Consider the following 21743-nt stretch of genomic DNA (forward strand, 5'->3'; position numbering starts at 1 on the left):
ATCTTATAATTCTTGCATTTATATCTGATGAATACTTATAGCAAAACTCACAGTCTTACAATCTTTAAAAAGCTCATCACGGCAATTTTCTGACATGTCTACATGTGTCCATACTGTCCAAAGATTAATATTTTGTATCACAAAAAGGGGATAAGAACCAGAATAGATTTACTTTGAGTAAGCAAGACTTCTCAAAAATTTTTTCCTTTTAATTAATGAAAACCGCACCAAGCCAAAGTTTTCTAAATTTTATATACATACAAATGAAATTCGAATGAGTATTTTTCCAATATACCAAACCTGGTTGTTTTCAAAAAATTAATTTAAAAATAAGTACAACATGCATAGGTTATTCCACATCACATGCTTTATTTGGACTTAAACACTTATAATTTCATTCTAAACACTTGGTTGACATACATTTTGATGTATGTAGTTAGGCTATACAGAATATACAAACCAAAGCTGTATGAATAATACATAGGTTTTTCAAAAATTATGTTTCATAAAGAATACAGAGAAAGGAAAAATAACCACACATCCAGTACCTCAGAACTACTAAAAAATAAAACTACAGAGATGTAAAATATAAACAAGTCAAAGAACACACAAATTATCATCCTTGAAAAAAGAAATTACAGGCCAGCATCTGCCATTCTTTGAAGAACTAAAATTACTAAAGAAAACATAAATTTATTACAAAGCTAACTATGAGTGTACTAATACGTGAAGCAGTATAATTCTACATTAACAAGTTCTTCCACAACATAAAGTAATCTTGCTAATCGGTAATCTCTAATCCTATCGAGTATGAATTTAACTACTGACTTTAATAACTGGTAGCCTCATTTCTGGCATACAATATGAAATGACATATAATTTTATTAAATTCAAAGTACTCTAAATAGCCAATTTTAAACTATCTGATAAAGATGTATGCAAAGGCCTTCTTAAAAAACAAGGCTATATGACTATAATAGAACTAGTTTACCAAGATTCAAATAACAAAACGGTTATATAAATGCATACATTATACTTCCTAAGTAAAAACCATCAAATCAAAGATCACAAAAATATTATCACAAAGTAAAGTCATAGTTTTTCACCACCCATCTTTGTCCCTGCATCTTCAGTACAGCTGTCTAATTCAGCAAGATCACTTTTTGATTCAGTATGGCTTTCCTGCATTGTCACTGGGTTTCCAGCATCACTGTTCGAAGAAGTAGCTGTAGCAGCTTGTTCAGCAGGGTTTTCTTCTCCCTCTACTTTAGCTAGCCTGTAACTAGTCAGCATCTCCTCCAGAAGTTGTCGGTAGTTTCCCCTATGATTAATTCTCATTTGCCTGAGAGCTTCCACCAATTTCCCCTGTGATCCACTTTCCTCTGCTTCATCGGAGGCCTTTTTTTAAGATTCAAGACCCCAGTGTCAGTAGACAAACTAGGATATCACATGTATTTCATAACATATCACAGCAAAACACTCATTTCTTTACCATGAGTAATATAGTCTAAGCACGAGAACATTTCGTTAAATAAGTAGTGTTACTTGTGTCAATTAACAAAATTTCCAATTGAAATATCTCAAGTTATTTTTAGCAAATGATCATGAACTAGCTTATGTTTTATTTCACATCGATACTTGAAGCTTAATCTGAAATTTACTTGGCTACTAAAATTCAACAGCAACACAAGCATCTCCTAAAACTGACTTACTTAATTAAAAAAACAATAATTGGCTGTAATTATTTAGTACAAAAGGAAATTAGTGTTTAAAGCAATAGGAAAGGACAGAAAAGCAAGCCATTAGATTCTTCATTTCTGCTAAATGACAGGAAGGAGAGGAGATACAAAATGTAAAATTATATAAATTTAAACTAGATTTTGCGGGAATTGTAAAGCTTCTGTGGATAAAATTTCTATTTACTTTTTGTCTTTAAATATTTTACTAAAAACATCTCTAGATTAAAAATAGACAATCATTTTATTCATTATAATAAGATATGAACAGTAAACTACTCAATTCTTTTATATTTTATTGAATTTTGTAAAACCTACAGGTTTCTACAATAGTAGCTACTTAATCTTGTTTACAGAACAAGCTCTAATATCCAAGCTGATCATACTGATATGCTGACAGACTAAAAGCAAGTCAGCCTTGTAGCATGTGACTCCTGATGTGATGCGTTAGGGAGTACAAAGTTACGTCCTGTGTTCTTGCCAAAAATGTTTAACATGACTCTAATAAAGCTAATTCCCAATTTACAGGAAAACAGGGAATAAAGAATCGCGTGAAAGGGCACCACAAGGAAACAATCATATGATCCAAAATGTAGGACATCCTATAAAAAGCTGGCTTAGACTCTTCATATTCAGTGTTAATGGGAAAAAAAAATTGGGAGCTTCATTAAAGGCTTGCTTACTTAATGTGCTTGATTGGTAACAACTGGACTAGACCATGTAACAATGATAACAGTCATTCTATGGGCAACTGGGAAAATTTGGACTCGATATTAGATAATATTAAATTTATTATCAATTTTCTTAGGTATAATAATAATGTTATGGTTATGTATACAGAAAAATGTCCTCATTCTCAAGAGCTGCATGCCAAAATATTTACAGCTAAAATACTGTATCTGCAATTTGCTGTCAAAGGTTCAGTCAAAAAAAAAAAAAACAAAAAATAAACAGTAGGGGCTTCCCTGGTGGCGCAGTGGTTGAGAATCTGCCTGCCAATGCAGGGGACACGGGTTCGAGCCCTGGTCTGGAAGGATCCCACATGCCGCGGAGCGACTGGGCCCGTGAACCACAGCTACTGAGCCTGCGCGTCTGGAGCTTGTGCTCCGCAACAAGAGAGGCCGCGACAGTGAGAAGCCCGCGCACCGCGATGAAGAGCGGTCCCCGCTCGCCACAGCTGGAGAAAGCCCTCGCACAGAAACGAAGACCCAACACAGCCATAAATTAATTAATTAATTAATTAATTTTAAAAAAAGTAATGTATGTATACATAGAGAGAGAAAGCAAATATGGTAAAATGTTAAAACTTGAGTCTAGGTAGAAGGTGTACAGGTGTTCACTTTATTATTTCAATTTTTCTATATGTTTGGAAGTTTTCATCATAAAATGTTGGGAAAATAAAATACAAAAAGGTTACTGATATAGATGATCTGACACAAACTCTTAACCATCTTTGGAGGCTGTTACTCTATAATTCTTCAACAAAGATAATACTACTATAACCACATAATAAATGGCAATGTTTATTAGAAAAATCAGAGCACTTGAATTTTTTTTTTTAAATCGCCCCTCCGGCAAAAAGCAAGAGATGACACTGTGTACAACATATGTTTTATGTGTAGGTATATGTGTGTTCTGTCCATATTTTTTAGGATATTATTATGTAAAATGTTTGGGAAGAAAGGAAATACAGCAATATAAAAATGATAATAATGGGTAGTGAAGTTTCAGAAGCTTTATTCTTCTTTGAATTCTCCAATTTTCTACATCAAGCATATTAACTATCAAAATAACTTTTTTTAATTTGCACAATTTATTGTGTGGAGAGAACATAATAAAGTGCGCTCTCTGTTAAGATTGTTCTCTTTTTTCCCCCCTTACCTTTCCTTCTGTACTAAATAAATGTTATTTCCCTAAATAAAGTTTCTCATTTGAATCCACTCAGGAAAGGTTAAGATGGAACAATGAGATAAATGCTTGCTAGTCGTAAACCTTATCAGTCTTTAATCAGGTCTGCCAAAAGGAAATTTTCTATTTGAGAGTATATCACAAAGAACTTTTAATGAAGGGCATAAGACTCCTCTCTGCCCTCCAAATAAAAACCCCTCAAACCAACAACTCCCTTTGACAACTCCCTAGGACACAAACAAAATCTGCTTCAAGTGGACAGTTACACATAGAGAGCTCAACCTTGGTTTCACATCAGAATCACCTGTAGAATTTAAAAAATTATACAGATGCCAAAGCTCCATCCCATGATATTCATTTCAGTGGGTTGGGGTGATTTTCTTAAAGCCTGATAGGTGATTCTGATATACGGCAAAGGTTGAGAACCACTGATAAACTGTCTTACTTCTTTGAGCTTATTGATAAGGTTGGATCAAAGGTTGTTGTATTTGGATGTATCTCACTCTCCATCTGACACATTTATTATTACAGTAATCATCTATGTTTCTGTGAATTGCTGTAATAGTGGTAGTTGGGGAGAGAAAAGTAGTTGCTTTATAAAAAACACATTAAAACCCAAACTGTAAATTAAGTAGGGATGGATTTACAATAGCCAATTGAAAAGAATTTGAGTTAATGACCACATTTAAGTCATTTTATATTACAGCAAATTACATTGTCCTATTGTGCTAGATAGACAATGGATGGGTGAAACCTCTTCCCCAGCCATTTCATTTGATTCTTCAAAATACTGTTATACAACTCTCTCATGGATTTTCATTAATTTCAGAAAAGGAACCTATTGTTTAGCTGCACCTTCTTTACCTGAACTCACACACAAAGCACATCACGTTTATAGATTTATCACAGCAATTAATTCCACCTTGCAACTGTTCACAAGTCTCTCCAAATCTTTGTAAAATCTTTGAGATAAAGATAATTTCGATTCCTTTCTGTATCCTCCCTACCACCTAGAGAAGGAAAATTAATGCCTGTGGCTAAGAACTTTACATACATAATCTCATTTAATCCTTACAGGTGCCCTACATAATAGATATTGCAACTCTAGTTTTTATAAGTGAAGAAACTAAGGCTCAGAAAGATTTAAGTTATTTGTCAGGGTAACAGTGCTAGTAAGTGACAGAACTCAGATTTGTGTACAGGTGTAATTAACATCAATGTCCCTCTGAATGTTCTTCTGAATACACTATGGTAACAGTTTTTGCATACTAAGTGCCTCATATAAATAGACACTTACTAAATAAATATTGGTTAAAATTATTGTAGAATGGGACCACAAATTATTTCATATTGAAGTCTATAATGCATTTCCTGTCACAGAAAAATTAATAAAATTATAGGACAAAAAAATCATATTAGATGGGATGGTTTAAATTATTCTGCAAAATAAATTTAAGGCAATTACAGAAATGGGAATTTAGGACTTTTCCCTCAGATTTTGTTTTTAAGGTTTTACTGTCATCTAGACTAACACAGCTTGACAATCAAATTTCTCATTATGAAAACACTGTCTTACACCAAATAAGACACAGGAATATGGATAAATCAAGCAGAGAGCAAAGAGAAGGGGGGAAAATTTTTTTTAATGGAATTTAACTAGCTAATATTTATTTGCAGCAATTTTTAAAAAACAGTTGCCATTAGTGAAATTCTTCAAATGATTAGCTAAAACAGTGGAGAGAAAGTGAAGAATGCTAGTATATTTACTATGTTTTTTGGAGTCCCATGCCTTGCTTATCAGGTTAAAAATAATTTTTAGAAGATTCTCAAATATGACTTCATGAGATACAATTAACAGTGACTAATAAAGAATCTAATAAATTATGTTATCGTCAAGGATCATGTAAACTTCAATCAATATGAAATAATTTTAAAGAGTCACTTAAATGGTCAAGACCACACAGCTACAAGAAGTGGTATGTCAAATGACACCTTAAAAAATAGTGACTAGAATTAGTGCATTTTCAAACAGTGTAGGTAGGTCTTCTCCATAAAAATGCTTTGACAAGTGAAAAAGTGAACAAGAAACAATTTACAAAAAACCTAGTATTCACAAAATCCTAAAACTGTGATATAAAAATATAATTGATCTATTTGAAATAAAATTAAAAAGAAGACTGTATATAAAACTTAATAACGTGAAAACAGAACAGGGAGATTTTGGGGGGCTTTTGTCCTGTCTTCCCTCCCCTTCTCAAAATCCAAATGCCTTAAAAAGTTTTTTTAGTTAGAATAAAAATGTGTATTTAAATGAAAAATAACTAATAAGACACTGGGCTTGACTACTTAGTCTCAACAAGTTTATAAAATATTCCTCATCAAAAAACAGAGTATTTTAAGACTATTAAACATGAGATTCACTAAAGAACGGGAAATGATTTTTCTTGCACGACAGACAGAGGTGGGGTACAGACACATATGTAATCTCTAAATATCTTCAAAAGGCTGCATAGAAAGGTGTAAAGGGAATAGTTTTTGGAGTCATTCTGAGTTAGATTCAAATTCTGGCTACTCGATTTATCTAGCTTTGCAACCTGGGCAAGCTACTCCGCACCAATTCTTAGTCTTCTCTGTAAGAGAAGGGTGTTGAGGAGATTACCTATAATTAATATTTAGATATAGATATATAGATATGGCTTAGCACAAGTAGGAGCTGGGTAAATACAAGTTCCCCCTTTATCACTGGAAAATCATCAACTTACACAGCCACCTGATCAGTGGTATACTGATTCAAAAGCATCTTAAGTCTCCTTTGGGGGAAGAACTGAACCTTTTGGCATGGAAAATATGAAGCTCAAAAAATAAACTTTCCTTCTAATTGGCAACCTCTAATTATTTTTTAAAATACATGACTTAAAGATAGTCTTAGCCATATATACACTACCAAATGTAAAATAGATAGCTAGTGGGAAGCAGCTGCATAGCACAGGGAGATCAGCTAGGTGCTTTGGGACCACCTAGAGGGGTGGGATAGGGAGAGTGGGAGGGAGGCTCAAGAGGGAGGGGATATGGGGATATATGGGTACATATAGGTGATTCACTTTGTTATACAGCAGAAGCTAACACAACATTGTAAAGCAATTACATTCCAATAAAGATGTAAAAAAAAAAAAAAAAGATAGTCTTGCAAACTACAAGAAAGAAATATTTCTAACTTAACTAGTATTTATTGCGCTCTCAGTGTATGCCAGTTGAGAGCTCAGCACTGCTGTAGGTGCTGAGATATAGCCATAAACAAAACAGATGAAGTCCCAGATCGCTAGGAATTTAAATTCTAGGAATAAAACCAGACTAGCATTTTTTTAGATAAACAAGGACTTACTGTATAGCATAGGGAACTATATTCAATATCTTATAATAACCTATAACAGAAAAGAATCTGAAAAAGAATATATATATATGTAAATACATAAACAAAACAGAAAACTGTATATCACTTTGCTGTACACCTAAAACTAACACAACGCTGTAAATCAACTATTCTTCAATTAAAAACAAGCAAACTAGCATTTTAAAAGAAGGGCGGTCGGGGGAGGGGGTGATTCCAGAGCCCTACCTTATATAACAACAACTTAAAGCAAAATGCAGTTTTACTTTTTCTGATCCTCTGGTGATTATTCTTTTGGGGGTCACAGACTCCTCTGAGGAACTAATGAAAATCACAGACTTACTCTAAATCATTAAATAATGTGTATGCACACACATAAATACATTTGCAAAAACTTTTTGGGGATTCACGAACCCCTTTATTAAGAATTCACGCTTAACTCTTTTCCACAGATTTTGATTTTAAAGCTGGGAAAATATCAATATTGCTTATATTAAGAAGACTGAACATATTCCAGAAAGTTGAACTAAAAAACAAAAATTTAGTAAAGCAACTTAAGAAGAGTCCCCTAAATAATGGACTTTCTGAATATATTTTAAATGATTTACTTTGACTTATATCCAACTGAGCTTTTAAAAATACTTTTATTAATCAAAAGATTTTTTTAATATAAGAAAAATGAATGAATCCTTATTTCTAATGGTACTACTTATACGCATTTACAGCAGAACAATTCTATCTTGGACATAAAGCAGACATTTTAGGAATCTAAATAATCTCTGATTTACTCTGACTAGCATTCATTTTTTTAAAATATCTGAATAAAAAATTATTTTTGTTATTCAAAAAGATTTAAAAAAAATAACACCTCCCAACTGTCTCCTCCTCTGTATTTCTACCATACCTCTGTCTTTCCCATTCTGCAAGTTAACTATATCAGCCCCTGCCACTGTGAACTTCCTGGCAGCATCTTCCGCATGGCACAGATCTAACCAAGCTGAGAAGCATTTATGGAGCACTTCTGTGTCTAACTCACTGCTACAGTGGGTAAAGTTAAGAGCTAAGAATTTAATCAAACCTCTATAAGTTCTTCAGTTTTCTGTTTCTTTTGTATTTTTTAGTACATTTCTTCTACTTGTGATTATGGTTCAACATTTTTCTAAGGTTGTGATTATTCTGCAAGGGTAAAGTAATGTTTCCCAAAATAGGATTCTGGGCTGCAAAAGTGAGTTTTTACAGTAAACAAGGAAGTTTCTCTAATCCACACATCTACCTACTAATGATGAGTTTATACTTATCATCTCTGTGATCATTTCACAACTACTTGACTTCCAGCATCTCTTTAATCTAATATTGCATATGTTTCTAACAGATTAAAATACCAGATACTCCTTTGAGTCTGTCATTCTTATGCTGCAAACACATGGTGTCTCCACACTCTAAAATACAAAGTTCAAAAGGTGTGTCCAGTCTCCTCACAAATACTTCTGGCATCCTGAATTCTTATTTTTCACCGTAGCAATTCTCTGCTCTAGCCAAAACGATGTCCTCTCTTTCAAAGATAGCTTAAACTTTGTTCTCACCTTGACCATCCATGTGAACTATCATCCTCCTCCTTTACTTTCTGCCATTCAAACCATTCTTCAAATCCAATCTTTTCTCTGAAAATCTGACTTCCCAAGCAATCACTGTACAATTCACATGGCAATTAATCACATTCTATATTTTGTCATTTCTTTTTATCCTTTAGTAAATGACGTGAAACCTTTTTATTAGTTAATTTGTATGTTTATATCTACATTGCCAGGTGCATTGAGAGTAGGGATGGGGGACCATGCCTTACGTTTCATAGTCTCCTCCCACACCAATTCATTACACGGTGGATTGTTTAGTCTTAGAAAGCTTATATATAAAGGTGATTAACTATACATCTCCTTAATTTATACTCATATAATAATGGTCTTTAAGGCCAGTTTTATATCCTGAGCATCTCTTCTGAGTTTCATGGTTCTGTTGCCTACTTATTCACTGTTTATATAGCTACTATGTATAATAAGTATTTTCTATTTTTAAAAAAAGTTTAAAATTCATCCTTGGTATATGTTAAACAGAAATTCTGGGTTATAAACTCTTTTTTTTTGGAGTAAAAGTTGCCAACTTTCTTGAGAGACCAAGAAATCCAGCAAGTATATTATGAAATAATTTTTTCAGATTACACACTGGGGTTGCATTTTCAAACACATGAGGGAACAGGAGTACTTATATGGCTAATAATGAATCAATAACTATTTGAGGTCTTATTTCCTCCAAACCTGGTGGTGGATGCTGTGTGGAACCTATAATCTAGCTGAAGAGGTAAGACTCTCTTTACTCTACCTCCCAATTACTACCATCTTTTTAGTTGTATCAACATCCTATCCTCACTTGTTTGGTTTAGGGTTCTTTAAATGCATCACATGACATATCTTTATTTTTAATTTTTAATTTCCACATCTTTGTATACAATTCTTAATACTTTAAGGGACGTGCCACAAAAGAAAGTGTCAGAATCACTGCTCTAGGACAAGGTATAAATTCTGTTATTAGCAATATATAGTATCATTTATTCAACTAACTAAAATGCATTAATTATAAAAATTTCCCTTTTTGTCAGTGTAACTTTTATTGTTAAGAAAAAAGAAATTATATGATATTGCTGTGCAATAATGAACCCTGGAAAACAATGCAATTGAGATGATACATAATTTCTACCAGTGGCTGATGTCTCTCTCAAGACCTGCCAAGAGGAGCTAGAGACTTGGAGGGTGAGTCTATTTCTTCTCAACAAGTTTCATTACTATGTTTGGCTCCCTTAAATCTTTGAAGCATACACGTTAAAATTAAGTTGTTCATTTTTAGATGTCCAAAAACTTGAAAACTCAATCTGTCTCTGAAAACTCATAACTTGTCTATGAGAAGACAGTTATTTGAATTACTGACTTTGAAATTTAGGGCAGTTTTCTTTAAAAAAGGACACTGTTTTGCCTGCTGGTACTAGTATTAAAATAAAACAAAAAGCCTACAGAGGAGCAGCTGATCAGTATTTCTAAGGAAGGTAAAGGGACAAAGAGTTTTGCTCTGATGAAGCACAGCAGGATACAACAAAATGGTTATCCCAGTTCAACATATATACCCACAGCACAACAAGAATGTTAGAAAGAAATTATCCTCAGGTGTTCAACTGGGCACAAAGGGGCACTGAAAGGTCTAGTCTTTAAAATAATAACATCACTATTGTTAACTTCCAGTGATGACAGCAGCCTGCTGGAGGAGAAATTGACATATTTAAAAGCACATTCTTTGTTTGCCTCAAAATTAAGATTTAAGGGAGAAAGAGAAGGAAAGGCAGACATACAGGGAAGAAGTAAGTACAGCCCACACAAAAAGGTATTTGATGCCCATTAAATGAAAGCAAACCTATCTACAAAACAGAACTTTATCTCTACCTTCCACTTCAATATATTTCCTTTAATTTTAACTGACTCCTTAAAACGAAAAGCAGTCATAATTTCCAGTATTTATATTATAAAATTATTTAAAATACTTAAGAAATAAAATAAAGCTTACCCCATCACTTTCTCTATGTGGATTCAGCCTACTATAAACAGCTTCAATAACATTGCGCCTAAAAAGAAATATGCTTTAGTTTTATTAAATTACATACAGTTGTTAAGCTTCTGAGTATTTTAAATAATACTTCATATCTTAACTACACTCAATAATTAATTGCCTCATTAAATATCTGCCAAGAACATAGTATCTGCATTTCACTCAGAATTTGATCCTGCACAATCCATTTGTTCTCATTTACCAAGGAAAGAAGGACCTTCATCCTCAAAGAGTATAATAAATAATGCCTTGAAAAGAAAAGCTCTTCTCGATGAAATTTTAAGAGTTCTTCTCTAGTATAAGAACTATCAACCCATTTCATCTTTAGATAACTGATGTACTTCTTACCAAAAATTATTTAATTACTAACTATAAATGAAGTCAAAATTAGTTCTTTTTCTTCTACTTACTTGCCGGCAAGACCTCCCCCAGGAGGCAAATTCGGGATATTTTCTGCAGACAAGATGCGCATGACATGGGCAAGATCAGGCATTCCTTCCTCACCAGACTTCTCCATAATTTCTGTAGGTTTTTAAAAAGAGTTCCTAAATTAATGTGATAACTCAGAATTCACACAGTGAAACAAGAGGTACTATTTGGTAGTACCTATTTTAAAATATAAAAAGCAAATATTACCTTACTATCACACAAGGAACAAAAAAAAGTAAGATAAAAAGTTATTTGCATATATATACCCATTTTAGCATTATTCATAAAAGCAGAAACTGGAACAAATTAAATGTCCAATAAAAGGACAGTTAGGGAAATTTTGGTGTAGCCGCTGAGTGAAATGGTTTATAATCACTAAAATGATCCCTATGAGCACAGCACAGCCACATGGAAAAACACTTTTGATCTATTATTTTATGTAAAAATATAAGTTATTAATCCTATAATTACAGGAAAACAAAAGCAATGGAAAGATAAGGACTATAAGAAGGGGAAAGTTAAAAACTGTTTTATAGGTTTTTTGATACCTAGTTATGTTCCACAATTTATTTAAAACAGAAAAGGAAAATAAATCTCAGAACTTGCTAATACTTAGAACAAAATAAAACATTTCCATGTTTCATTTATATTTACAATTTATGGAAAACAGATTTTTAAAGCATGATCATTTGGCCAGTATCAAGACATAAAATCCTCAAAAATCAGACAACAGCAAACTTACTTTTAAGACAACAAAAAAGCAGAGTCCTAAGCAGCCCTCAAGATGCAAACTCCAAACTGTTTACCATGTGTCCCTCACAGGGACTTCACTGTGACCTTGATTTTCACTGCTCCCGTTCAACTCTGCTCCGACTCCTACCTGTATCTCCAAAGGTGCTATTCAAAGAAACCTTCTAGATTTTCACATATACTTCCTCCCTTGGTTTGGAACACTTTTTACACCAATCCAACCAACCTCTTTGTATGGTTAAAGTGTATTTATACTTCAGGTTTCAACTTTATGTGTCACTTTCTCAAATTCTTCTCTGACCCACGCCTGGAGTAGGTGTATTGCTAGATACTCCAACTGTACACAATATTTACTAGATCACAGACCGCACGAAGGCAGGACTGTAATTTTTCTACGTTACACTTGTATCTCTACAGTGCAGGGTTTCTCAACCTCAGCACTACTGATGTTTTCTACAATTTTTTGTTGTGAAGGCTGTCCTATGCATTGCAGAATGTTAAGCAATATCCTGGCCTCACTCACTACGCTAGTGGCACCCTATCAGTTATGAGACCAAAAGTGCCTCCAGACATTGCCACATGTCTCATGAGGGACAAAATCCACCCTCCTCCCCACACCGGCCACTGAGAACCACTGCAGTCTAGCACTTCACCAGCCAATTTTCACAACCCACTGGTGCCACTGCAGTCCACTCCTCCACCATCATCTGCCACCTGCTTTAATGCATGATTCCTAATTGTTCTCTTGCCTTCCTCTCTTGTCTGCTCTTTACAATCTCTTCTTCACATGGCAACTGAGAGAGATCCTTCTAAAAGTCAGATCAAGGGACTTCCCTGGTGGCACCGTGGTTACGAATCAGCCTGCCAATGCAGGGGACACGGGTTCGACCCCTGGTCTGGGAAGATCCCACATGCCGGGAAGCACCTACGCCCATGCGCCACAACTACTGAGCCTGCGCTCTAGAGCCCGTGAGCCACAACTACTGAGCCCGCGTGCCACAACTACTGAAGCCTGCGCACCTAGAGCCCGTGCTCCGCCACAAGAGAAGCCACCGCAATGAGAAGCACACGCGCTGCAAAGAAGAGCAGCCCCCGCGTTCCACTAGAGAAAGCCTGCGTACAGCAACGGAGACCCAACGCAGCCAAAAATAAATAAATAAAATAAATTTATTAAAAAAAAAAGTCAGATCAAGTCACTCTTGCACTCTTCCAATGACTTCCCAGCACCATTTGAATGAAGTCCAAAGACCTCATTTTAGTCTGCAGAGCCCTACATGATCTGCTTCTTAGCAATCTCTCTTCATCTTTCACTTTTCCACCAGCTCATTCTCATCTAGCCACACACTCTAAGCATATTCCCTCCTCAGTCCTTGTTGCTCCCTTTGCTGGAATGTTCTTCCCCAGATAGCCACTCTCTTCCATATATAGGTATCTGCTCAAATGCTTTTCCTCAGAGACCTGCCTAACCAATATTCCTTGTTACTGTCTGCTTACTATTGTTTTTCTTCTATTAAAAAAAAAAAAAAAAAAAGGTCTCCACTATATTATAAACTCCATGAGATCAAGAATGTTTTTGTTTTGTTTTCTGCTGCATTCCCAGTAACAGACATGCTCAGGGACAGCTGAAGAAATGAATACATGTAGAAGGCATTCACCAAATATCTAATCAATTTAGGTTAAAGGCTATTCCCTGTTTATTTTAACATTATACCTCCCCTCTGCATTCCCAATAAAAACACATACAAAGACTTGCCAATACACCAGAATGCTTTCAACTCAAAATTTTAATGTCAGATTACATGATTTAAAACCCTAATAGAAATATAATGCTCTTGAACAACGCTACCTTATAAAAAAGAAGTTAGGTACCAAGGCATATTGATTTGTAGTGGATGCTTTTTCAAGGATTTTTAAGTGTTTTTTGATTGAATGATTAATAATCAAGTATCTACCATAGCCCCCAAGACCATATCATATTATTACATATCTGTCATCTCTGCCATATAACATATATTTTGGAAACTTTAAAACTATACAAAAGAAAATTAATTTTAAATGTTAACAACCCACATTGAGCTGAACTGACCACACATTTAAGAAATTAAAACTTAGGGGGCTTCCCTGGTGGCACATTGGTTAAGAATCCGCCTGCCAATGCAGGGGACATGGGTTCGAGCCCTGGTCCGGGAAGATCCCACATGCTGCGGAGCAAGTGAGCCCGTACGCCACAACTACTGAGCTGTGCTCTAGAGCCCGCATGCCACAACTATTGAAGCCTGAGCACCTAGAGCCCATGCTCTGCAACAAAAGAAGCCACTGCAATGAGAAGCTTGTGTGCTGCAACGAAGACCCAACACAGCCATAAATGAATGAATGAATGAATAAATAAACAAATAAATAAACAGAAGAAATTAAAATTTAGCTGTTACAGAAGAGTTGATAAAAGCTACAGTTTGCTGAGGATGTAGGCACCATACCAGGTACTTTAAGTTATCTCATTTATTATTAAAACAAACTGTATGGTTGGTGTTTTTACCTTTAGTTCACAATAAAGAAATTGGAGCCTTAAGAGATCAGGCAAGTTGGTTGAGATCATATAACAAGTAACTGACCAAATTTTAGAGTTCTTCCCAAAATGAAAACTATCTAGTTTCTTCTTTGTGAATGAAGAAATAGGACAATAAGAAAATTCAATAGATAGCTAGTGGGAAGCAGCCACATAGCACAGGGAGATCAGCTCGGTGCTTTGTGACCACCTAGAGGGGTGGGATAGAGAGGCTGGGAGGGAGGGAGTTGCAAGAGGGAAGAGATATGGGAACATATTTATATGTATAACTGATTCACTTTGTTATAAAGCAGAAACTAACACACCATTGTAAAGCAATTGTACTCCAATAAAGATGTTTAAAAAAAAAAAAAAAAAAGAAAATCCTTCTTGCCTTCTGATAAATTTGAGCCAGCAATCCCCTACCCAAATACACTAGACCTTTTAGAAAACATGTATTATTAAAAACTCCTATAAACAGCTCCTCTTAATAATTATGATATTACCAACAGGAATAAGAGTGCCTCTGACATTGTCTTCAAAGTGTTCCCACATGTTTCTTATCTTTCCATTACCCTGAAAACAGAACTCACTGACAATTCAGAGCTGAAGAAATTGCAGACCAACAAAAACAAAACCTTTATGCACCTTTGTTTATGGTGTGTGGCTAGAGAGCTGTAAAGCTAGAAAAGATAAATCTCCCCCCGCTCTCCAAATCTGCAAGAGAAGGTAGTTTTCCTTTGGTAATTACACATTTGAAATTGCAAATTTTTGTATTTCAAAACTATTACCAATTACTATAGCTACTGTTCATCTAAAACATGACTTGTAATAGGCCAAATCTGACAAGCCGACCACAACATAATCATTAATTATATCATTCAAGTGTACTATTAAAAAATAATAATAATCAAGCCATAAAGGTGTTAGGAAAAAATATAGGTCAATATGTAACACTGAACTCTGCTCAATGTTATGTAACAACCTAAATGGGAAAAGAATTTGAAAAAGAATAGATACATGCACATGTGTAACTGAATCACTTTGCTGTACGCCTGAAACTATCACAACATTGTTAATCAACTATACTCCAATATAAAATAAAAAGTTAAAAATATATAAAACAAAATTTTACATTTTGTTCAAAAAAAAAAAAATGTAACCGTGAATTGAGGAAAGAACTTTGTTAAGAATGACATCAAGGCAAAATAAATAAATAAATAAGACTGACATAATATAACTTCATAAAAAGTAATTTTATATCTAAAAAGCAGCACATATAAAATCAAAATGAAGTATTAAGTTGGAGATCCTGTCATAGACTCTAACATGTATTCTCTATCAGGGTAACCACTAAATGAATATTTAAAAGAATGTATAACTGATAAGCAAATGCAGGGATGAAATGGAATAAAAAATGCCGATTAACCCAAAAGGGAAGGAAGGAGAAAAAAGAGAAAAGAACAGATGGAACATATGTAAACAAGTAAGATAACAGATTTAAACCCAAACAAATTAGCAAATTATGTTGAAGATAAAGAGACTAGGTTTTCCTCTCCCTCATTCCTGAATAATAATGGATTTTTAGTCCAAAAGCTGCAGGAAATTTTAAAAGAACTATTTGATAAACAAGGAATAATAATTTTCCTTTCCTTCTAAATAAAAAAAAAAAAAGCATCTTTCTTACCTTCCACCCGTGATTCCAAGTACTTATCCAACTCTGAGTCTTTTCTCATTGCTTCATCTGAGACCTTGGGGGCATTTGAAAAGCAAACTAGTACAATACTCATGTTATCTCGACTTCCCTGTATATTAAAAAAAGAAAAAGAAAAATTATACTTCAATAGTCTACCAACTTTCTATTATTTACTTCAAAACAGAGTTAATTAAATTAAGCAATTACTTATTTAATCATCTAGAATGTACACCTTCAACACATTCATTTTCATTCCAAAGAACTATTTGAAGCACACCCTGAAGAAACAAGGACTCCAGGTATGCACAGATCATAATTATTTTATGACTTTTGATTCCGTGTACTGTTTCTTATCCACCACCATTCCACAACCTGAGAAATGAAGATATCTTCACATATATTAAATCTTCTAAAAACTTTGTTTCCCACTCAAGATTGCATATTCCCAAAGTGACTTAAGCCCAAAATGCATCCTCCCAAAGAAATATACATTTTTTTCCTAGCTAATTAACCTGCATCAGAGCCGTGCTACTGAAACTCTATTGAACTGACGTGGCTGAAAATTGTTGATCATTAGGATACCCAAGACACTAAAATGAACAAGCAGAGAAGAAAAGTTAAACTGGAAACTCTTCTGAGGGTACAGTATCAAACAATCAAACTGAGATACACTGTAGTCAGATGTAATAACTTTTGAAGAAATGACATCAGACTGTTACACAGAATTACAGTGTCAGGATTTGTAGAGAGCAGCTAAAACTGCTAATTTAAGAACAAATTTTACTGCTGCCTTTTTAATCACACCATCACAAGAGGAAAAGGAAACAATATATACTACTCTATTACCATGAGACTACAAGCAATAAATTTAAAACATTTTCTCACTACTTTTCTTATCGGTATATTACTTTTATTGAGTTTTTTTAGAAAAGAATGAAACTGTTCTTGGAATAGTGATTTTTTTAACTCCCTTTTTAAAATTTTATTCACCACTCTAAAAAACTAAGTCAATGGCAGTGGGATTTGCCAACCCAAGTGAAAAGAGCCAAGGCCACACCCATGCTAGTCTAGTCTTTTCAGTCATCATGGCCAGAATCTAGGCAGGCATTGTTTGGTTAAGACTCGTCACCTTTTTGGGACCCACATGACATAGCCAAAGATAGGCAGGTCTTGAAAAACTTCTGCCACAATCTCCTAAAACTCAGTGGAGCAAAGTTTGAAGGCACTAAAGGCTGGGTCTTAAGAAGGCTTCAAAAAGAGTAACTCTCTGCACAGAATTCTTATGCTTTAGTAGAAAGAATCATGATGAGTATATAACCCAGTTCTCAATATCTGGAAAAAGAATTAGGATTTCCAAATTGGCCCAGAGGATTTTACTCCTTAATGAAACCCACCAAAACTTGCATAATGACTTAATATTAGAAATACTACATTGGCTACATGAAAAAAAATATATATATATGAAGATATACACACACATATCCCACATATACACCCTATGGTTCCAAACAGCAATACATTCCACAGGAATCAGGATTTACCATATAAATTCAGGTCAGGCAAAATCTTTATACCACAGATATTCAAGAATCAAGCATCACTTGAATGCCAATGTTTTTTTTAAAAGCAATTTTATGAATAAACAGAATTCACACCTTACATTTTTAGAAATCCAGTTTCTTCTAACCATTCTCTATTTTGATAACAACAGCATGAGCATTGTTTAGACATTCCTAATCAATCTATCTATCTATCTATATAGTTTTCCATTAGATTTTTATAAGTTATAAAACATACATCTTATCATTTGGAAAATTAACTAAAAGATAGTTTCAAGAAGTTTAAGTACCCAAAGATATTTAAAGGAAATAATTTAGATTAACATCTTGGCACGTGTGATTTCAATGATGGTGTTTCTATTTCTACATAAAGATGATTTTCCCCTAAACACAAAGTATGAGTGTGTTTCAGTAATTTTTATACAGCAATTGAAAAAGATCCTTCCCTTTATGCCTCTTCAGTTTTCTAGAGATAAATCATCCTTGCATATTCAGTATAAATTTTCTGTAAATTCCAGAAATGAAATATGATTCAAAAAAAACTAAATCAAGTTGAACAACTAAGGCAATTAGCCAGATGTTTAAAACATTATTTCAGCCCCTTTTCATTTTTTAATTTTGACAATAGCACAGCAGTAGTACTCTAAGGAATCAGAGCTTTAATAGACAGTTATAGATCAAAGTAGCCAGTGCCCCTGCTATAAGCAAGGGTATCTAAAATTAATCATTAAATAATTTGATGCTGTTAGCTTTAAAGTTGAATGCTGCATGGTTACAAAGAAGTGTTCTGGATCAAGTCTTAACACAGCACATGAAATAGGTTGTGAACAGAATCTCTAACACTACCAAAGTTAGTAAATGAGTATCTGATAAGTGAACCATAAATATTCCTCATTTTTTAACCTGTAGCTCACTGTAGTTATCTCATTTACACAGAGCTCAAAAACCAGCCAAACTTAAAGAATAGCCCAAATTTTCAGCCATCCATGAAAGATGAAGCCTATCATTACTTCCTTTCAAGAATACTCAATTCTCCCACCATTTCTTTATTGCTTGAACCTATATTTCCCTTCATACAAATCTACCTCTGTTTCATAACCATCATCAATAGAACTAAAATTTATTGAAGCCTGTAAACCAGATACTGTTCATGCACTTGCCAAAAGCTTTACTCTCAGCAACTCCATGAAGAAGATATTATTACATCTATTTTATAAGATGAACAAATCCAGGCTTTGCACTAAGTGGCAGAGCATAATTCAAAACCCAGTTGTCTGGTTCCAAAGCCTATGTTCTAATACCAAACCCATGGTTCTAAACAGTGTGCCAAGAAGCCCCAGGATGCCACAGTGCACTCACAGAGATATTTTAAATGGAGGGGGGAGGGGGACGACACAGTGATACTCAACATCTGTGGACACCCCACAAACTAGCTCAAGGTAGTTCACACTTTTAACATTAGACAGCACTATATTCCTCTCAATGACATCCTATTTTTCCAAAGCTGGGGTTCTGGGACTTACTGTGATTAAAAAGCAAGTCCTCATAAAAATCAATGTGATACAGGAAACAAGTGTGACAGTGCCTAATGATTCCAAGGTTTGAGAAGTTGTGCAGTGTCCAACAGGTGCACACATCTCATCAGTATGTAACTGTAGTTTTTAAAAGAATGAAATAAAACGTTTTTTCAATGTATGTGTATTATTTATTATTTTGTATACTCATTAAGTTTGGCTCTAACTACTTAATACTCGTAACTATTAGGTATTAATATGGCTAAGTAGCACTGTAAAAAAACTTACTGAGATACTCAAGACACCATCAACAAAGAAAGTTGGGGGGGGAGCTTCCCTGGTGGCACAGTGGTTGAGAGTCTGCCTGCCAATGCAGGGGACGCGGGTTCGAGCCCTGGTCTGGGATGATCCCACATGCCGCAGAGCAACTGGGCCCGTGAGCCACAACTACTGAGCCTGCGCGTCTGGAGCCTGTGCTCCGCAGCAAGAGAGGCCGCGATGGTGAGTGGCCCCCGCTTGCCACAACTGGAGAGAGCCCTTGCACGGAAATGAGGACCCAACACAGCTAAAAGTGAATAATAAATAAATAAATAATAAAAATAAAGGAATTCCTTTTTATAAAAAAAAAAAGTTGGGGGATTTCTACACTACATATACTGTATTTTTACATCCTTCTCTTCAAAAAACCCAGCCACACCCCACTCTAATATTATCTATGTCTACTTTTAAAGTAGCATTATTTATGATCATATTTTCTGAAAACTATAGTGGAAAAACTCCTGAATTCAGGGCTAAACAATTATTTTGGGGGGGTATACAATTTAAGTACATTTTCCATGTTTTATCAATAATTTGGATTGATATTGCCTTTGGAAAATGTTATTAATTTCCCCACTTAATCCAACTATCAGGTATTATATCTCATGTTTTAAAATAAATAAGCTTCTAATAGGTGATATATAAATTGAATTAAGGGAAATCAAATTGTATTTTAAAAAAACAACTTAAAGGAATATTGACTTTTATGATTTAAGAAAAACAAAGCAGGTGGCAAAGTAACATGCATAGCATGATCCATTTCTGTAAAAAGCAAAAAACAAAAAAAAGGAAAGAAGAGGCCCTGAACCAAGATGGTGGAGTAGAAGGACGTGCTCTCACTCCCTCTTACGAGAGCACCAGAATCACAACTAGCTGCTGGACAATCATCAACAGGAAGACACTGGAATTCACCAGAAAAGATACCCCACATCCAAAGACAAAGGAGAAGCCACAATGAGATGGTAGGAGGGGCACAATCACAGCAAAATCAAATCCCATAACCGCTGGGTGGGTGACTCACAGACTGGAGAACACTTATACCACAGAAGTCCACTCACTGGAGTGAAGGTTCTGAGCTCCATGTCAGGCTTCCAAACCCTGGGGGTCTGGCAACGGAAGGAGGAATTCCTAGAGAATCAGACTTTGAAGGCTAGAGGGATTTGACTGCAGGACTTCCACAGGACTGGAGGAAACAGAGACTCCACTCTTGGAGGGCACACACAAAGGAGTTTGTGCATGGGGACCCAGGCGAAGGAGCAGGGACCCCAGGGGAGACTGAACCAGACCTACCTGCTAGTGTTGGCGGGTCTTCTGCAAAGGCGGGGGTGGCTGTGCCTCACCGTGGGGACAAGGACACTGGGAGCAGAAGTTCTGGGAAGTACTCCTTGGTGTGAGCCCTCCCAGAGTCTGCCATTAGCCCCACCAAAGAGCCCAGGTAGGCTCCAGTGTTTGGTGGCCTCTAGCCAAACAACCAACAGGGAGGCAACCCAGCCCCACCCATCAGCAGTCAAACAGATGAAAGTTTTACTGAGCTCTGCCCACCAGACAACCCTCAGCTCTACCCACCACCAGTCCCTCCCATCAGGAAACTTGCACAAGCCTCTTAGATAGCCTCATCCACCAGAGGGCAGACAGCAGAACCAAGAAGAACTACAACCCTGCAGCCTGTGGAACAAAAACCACATTCACAGAAAGATAGACAAGATGAAAACGCAGAGGGCTATGTACCAGATGAAGATAAACCCCCAGAAAAAGAACTAAATGAAGTGGAGATAGGCATCCTTCTAGAAAAAGAATTCAGAATAATGATAGTGAAGATGATCCAGGACCTCAGAATAAGAATGGAGGCAAAGATCGAGAAGATGCAAGAAATGTTTAACAAAGACTTAAATTAAAGAACAAACAAACAGAGATGAACAATACAATAACTGAAATGAAAACTACACTAGAAGGAATCAATAGCAGAATAACTGAGGCAGAAGAACAGATCAGTGACCTGGAAGACAGAATGGTGGAATTCACTGCTGCGGAACAGACTAAAGAAAAAAGAATGAAAAGAAATGAAGACAGCCTAAGAGACCTCTGGGACAACATTAAACGCAACAACATTTGCATCATGGGGGTCCCAGAAGGAGAAGAGAGAGAGAAAGGACCAGAGAAAATATTTGAAGAGATTATAGTCGAAAACTTCCCTAACTTGGGAAAGGAAATAGCCACCCAAGTCTACGAAGTGCAGAGCCCCGTACAGGATA

At 35.3% G+C, this 21743-nt stretch overlaps 1 protein-coding gene across 4 annotated transcripts in view; it reads right to left on the bottom strand.

Moving 5' to 3' along the window:
* PPM1B (protein phosphatase, Mg2+/Mn2+ dependent 1B) overlaps positions 1-21743 on the bottom strand; it is an 80374-nt gene that overhangs the window by 2260 nt on the left and 56371 nt on the right. For 3 of the 4 annotated variants that reach the window (XM_082427808.1, XM_082427807.1, XM_082427805.1), the window contains 4 exons: positions 16092-16209; positions 11091-11202; positions 10639-10696; positions 346-1398 (listed from right to left, as the gene is read on the bottom strand). In XM_082427808.1, coding sequence (XP_082283934.1) covers positions 1093-1398; positions 10639-10696; positions 11091-11202; positions 16092-16194 — 579 coding nt within the window. In that variant the 5' untranslated portion in view covers positions 16195-16209 and the 3' untranslated portion in view covers positions 346-1092. Of the gene's footprint in view, positions 1-345; positions 1399-10638; positions 10697-11090; positions 11203-16091; positions 16210-21743 lie in introns of those variants that run through there. The other variant, XM_082427806.1, reaches the window with a different exon arrangement.

Source organism: Balaenoptera physalus (assembly GCF_965194825.1).
Source record: "Balaenoptera physalus genome assembly, chromosome: 15".
NCBI lineage: Eukaryota > Metazoa > Chordata > Mammalia > Artiodactyla > Balaenopteridae > Balaenoptera > Balaenoptera physalus.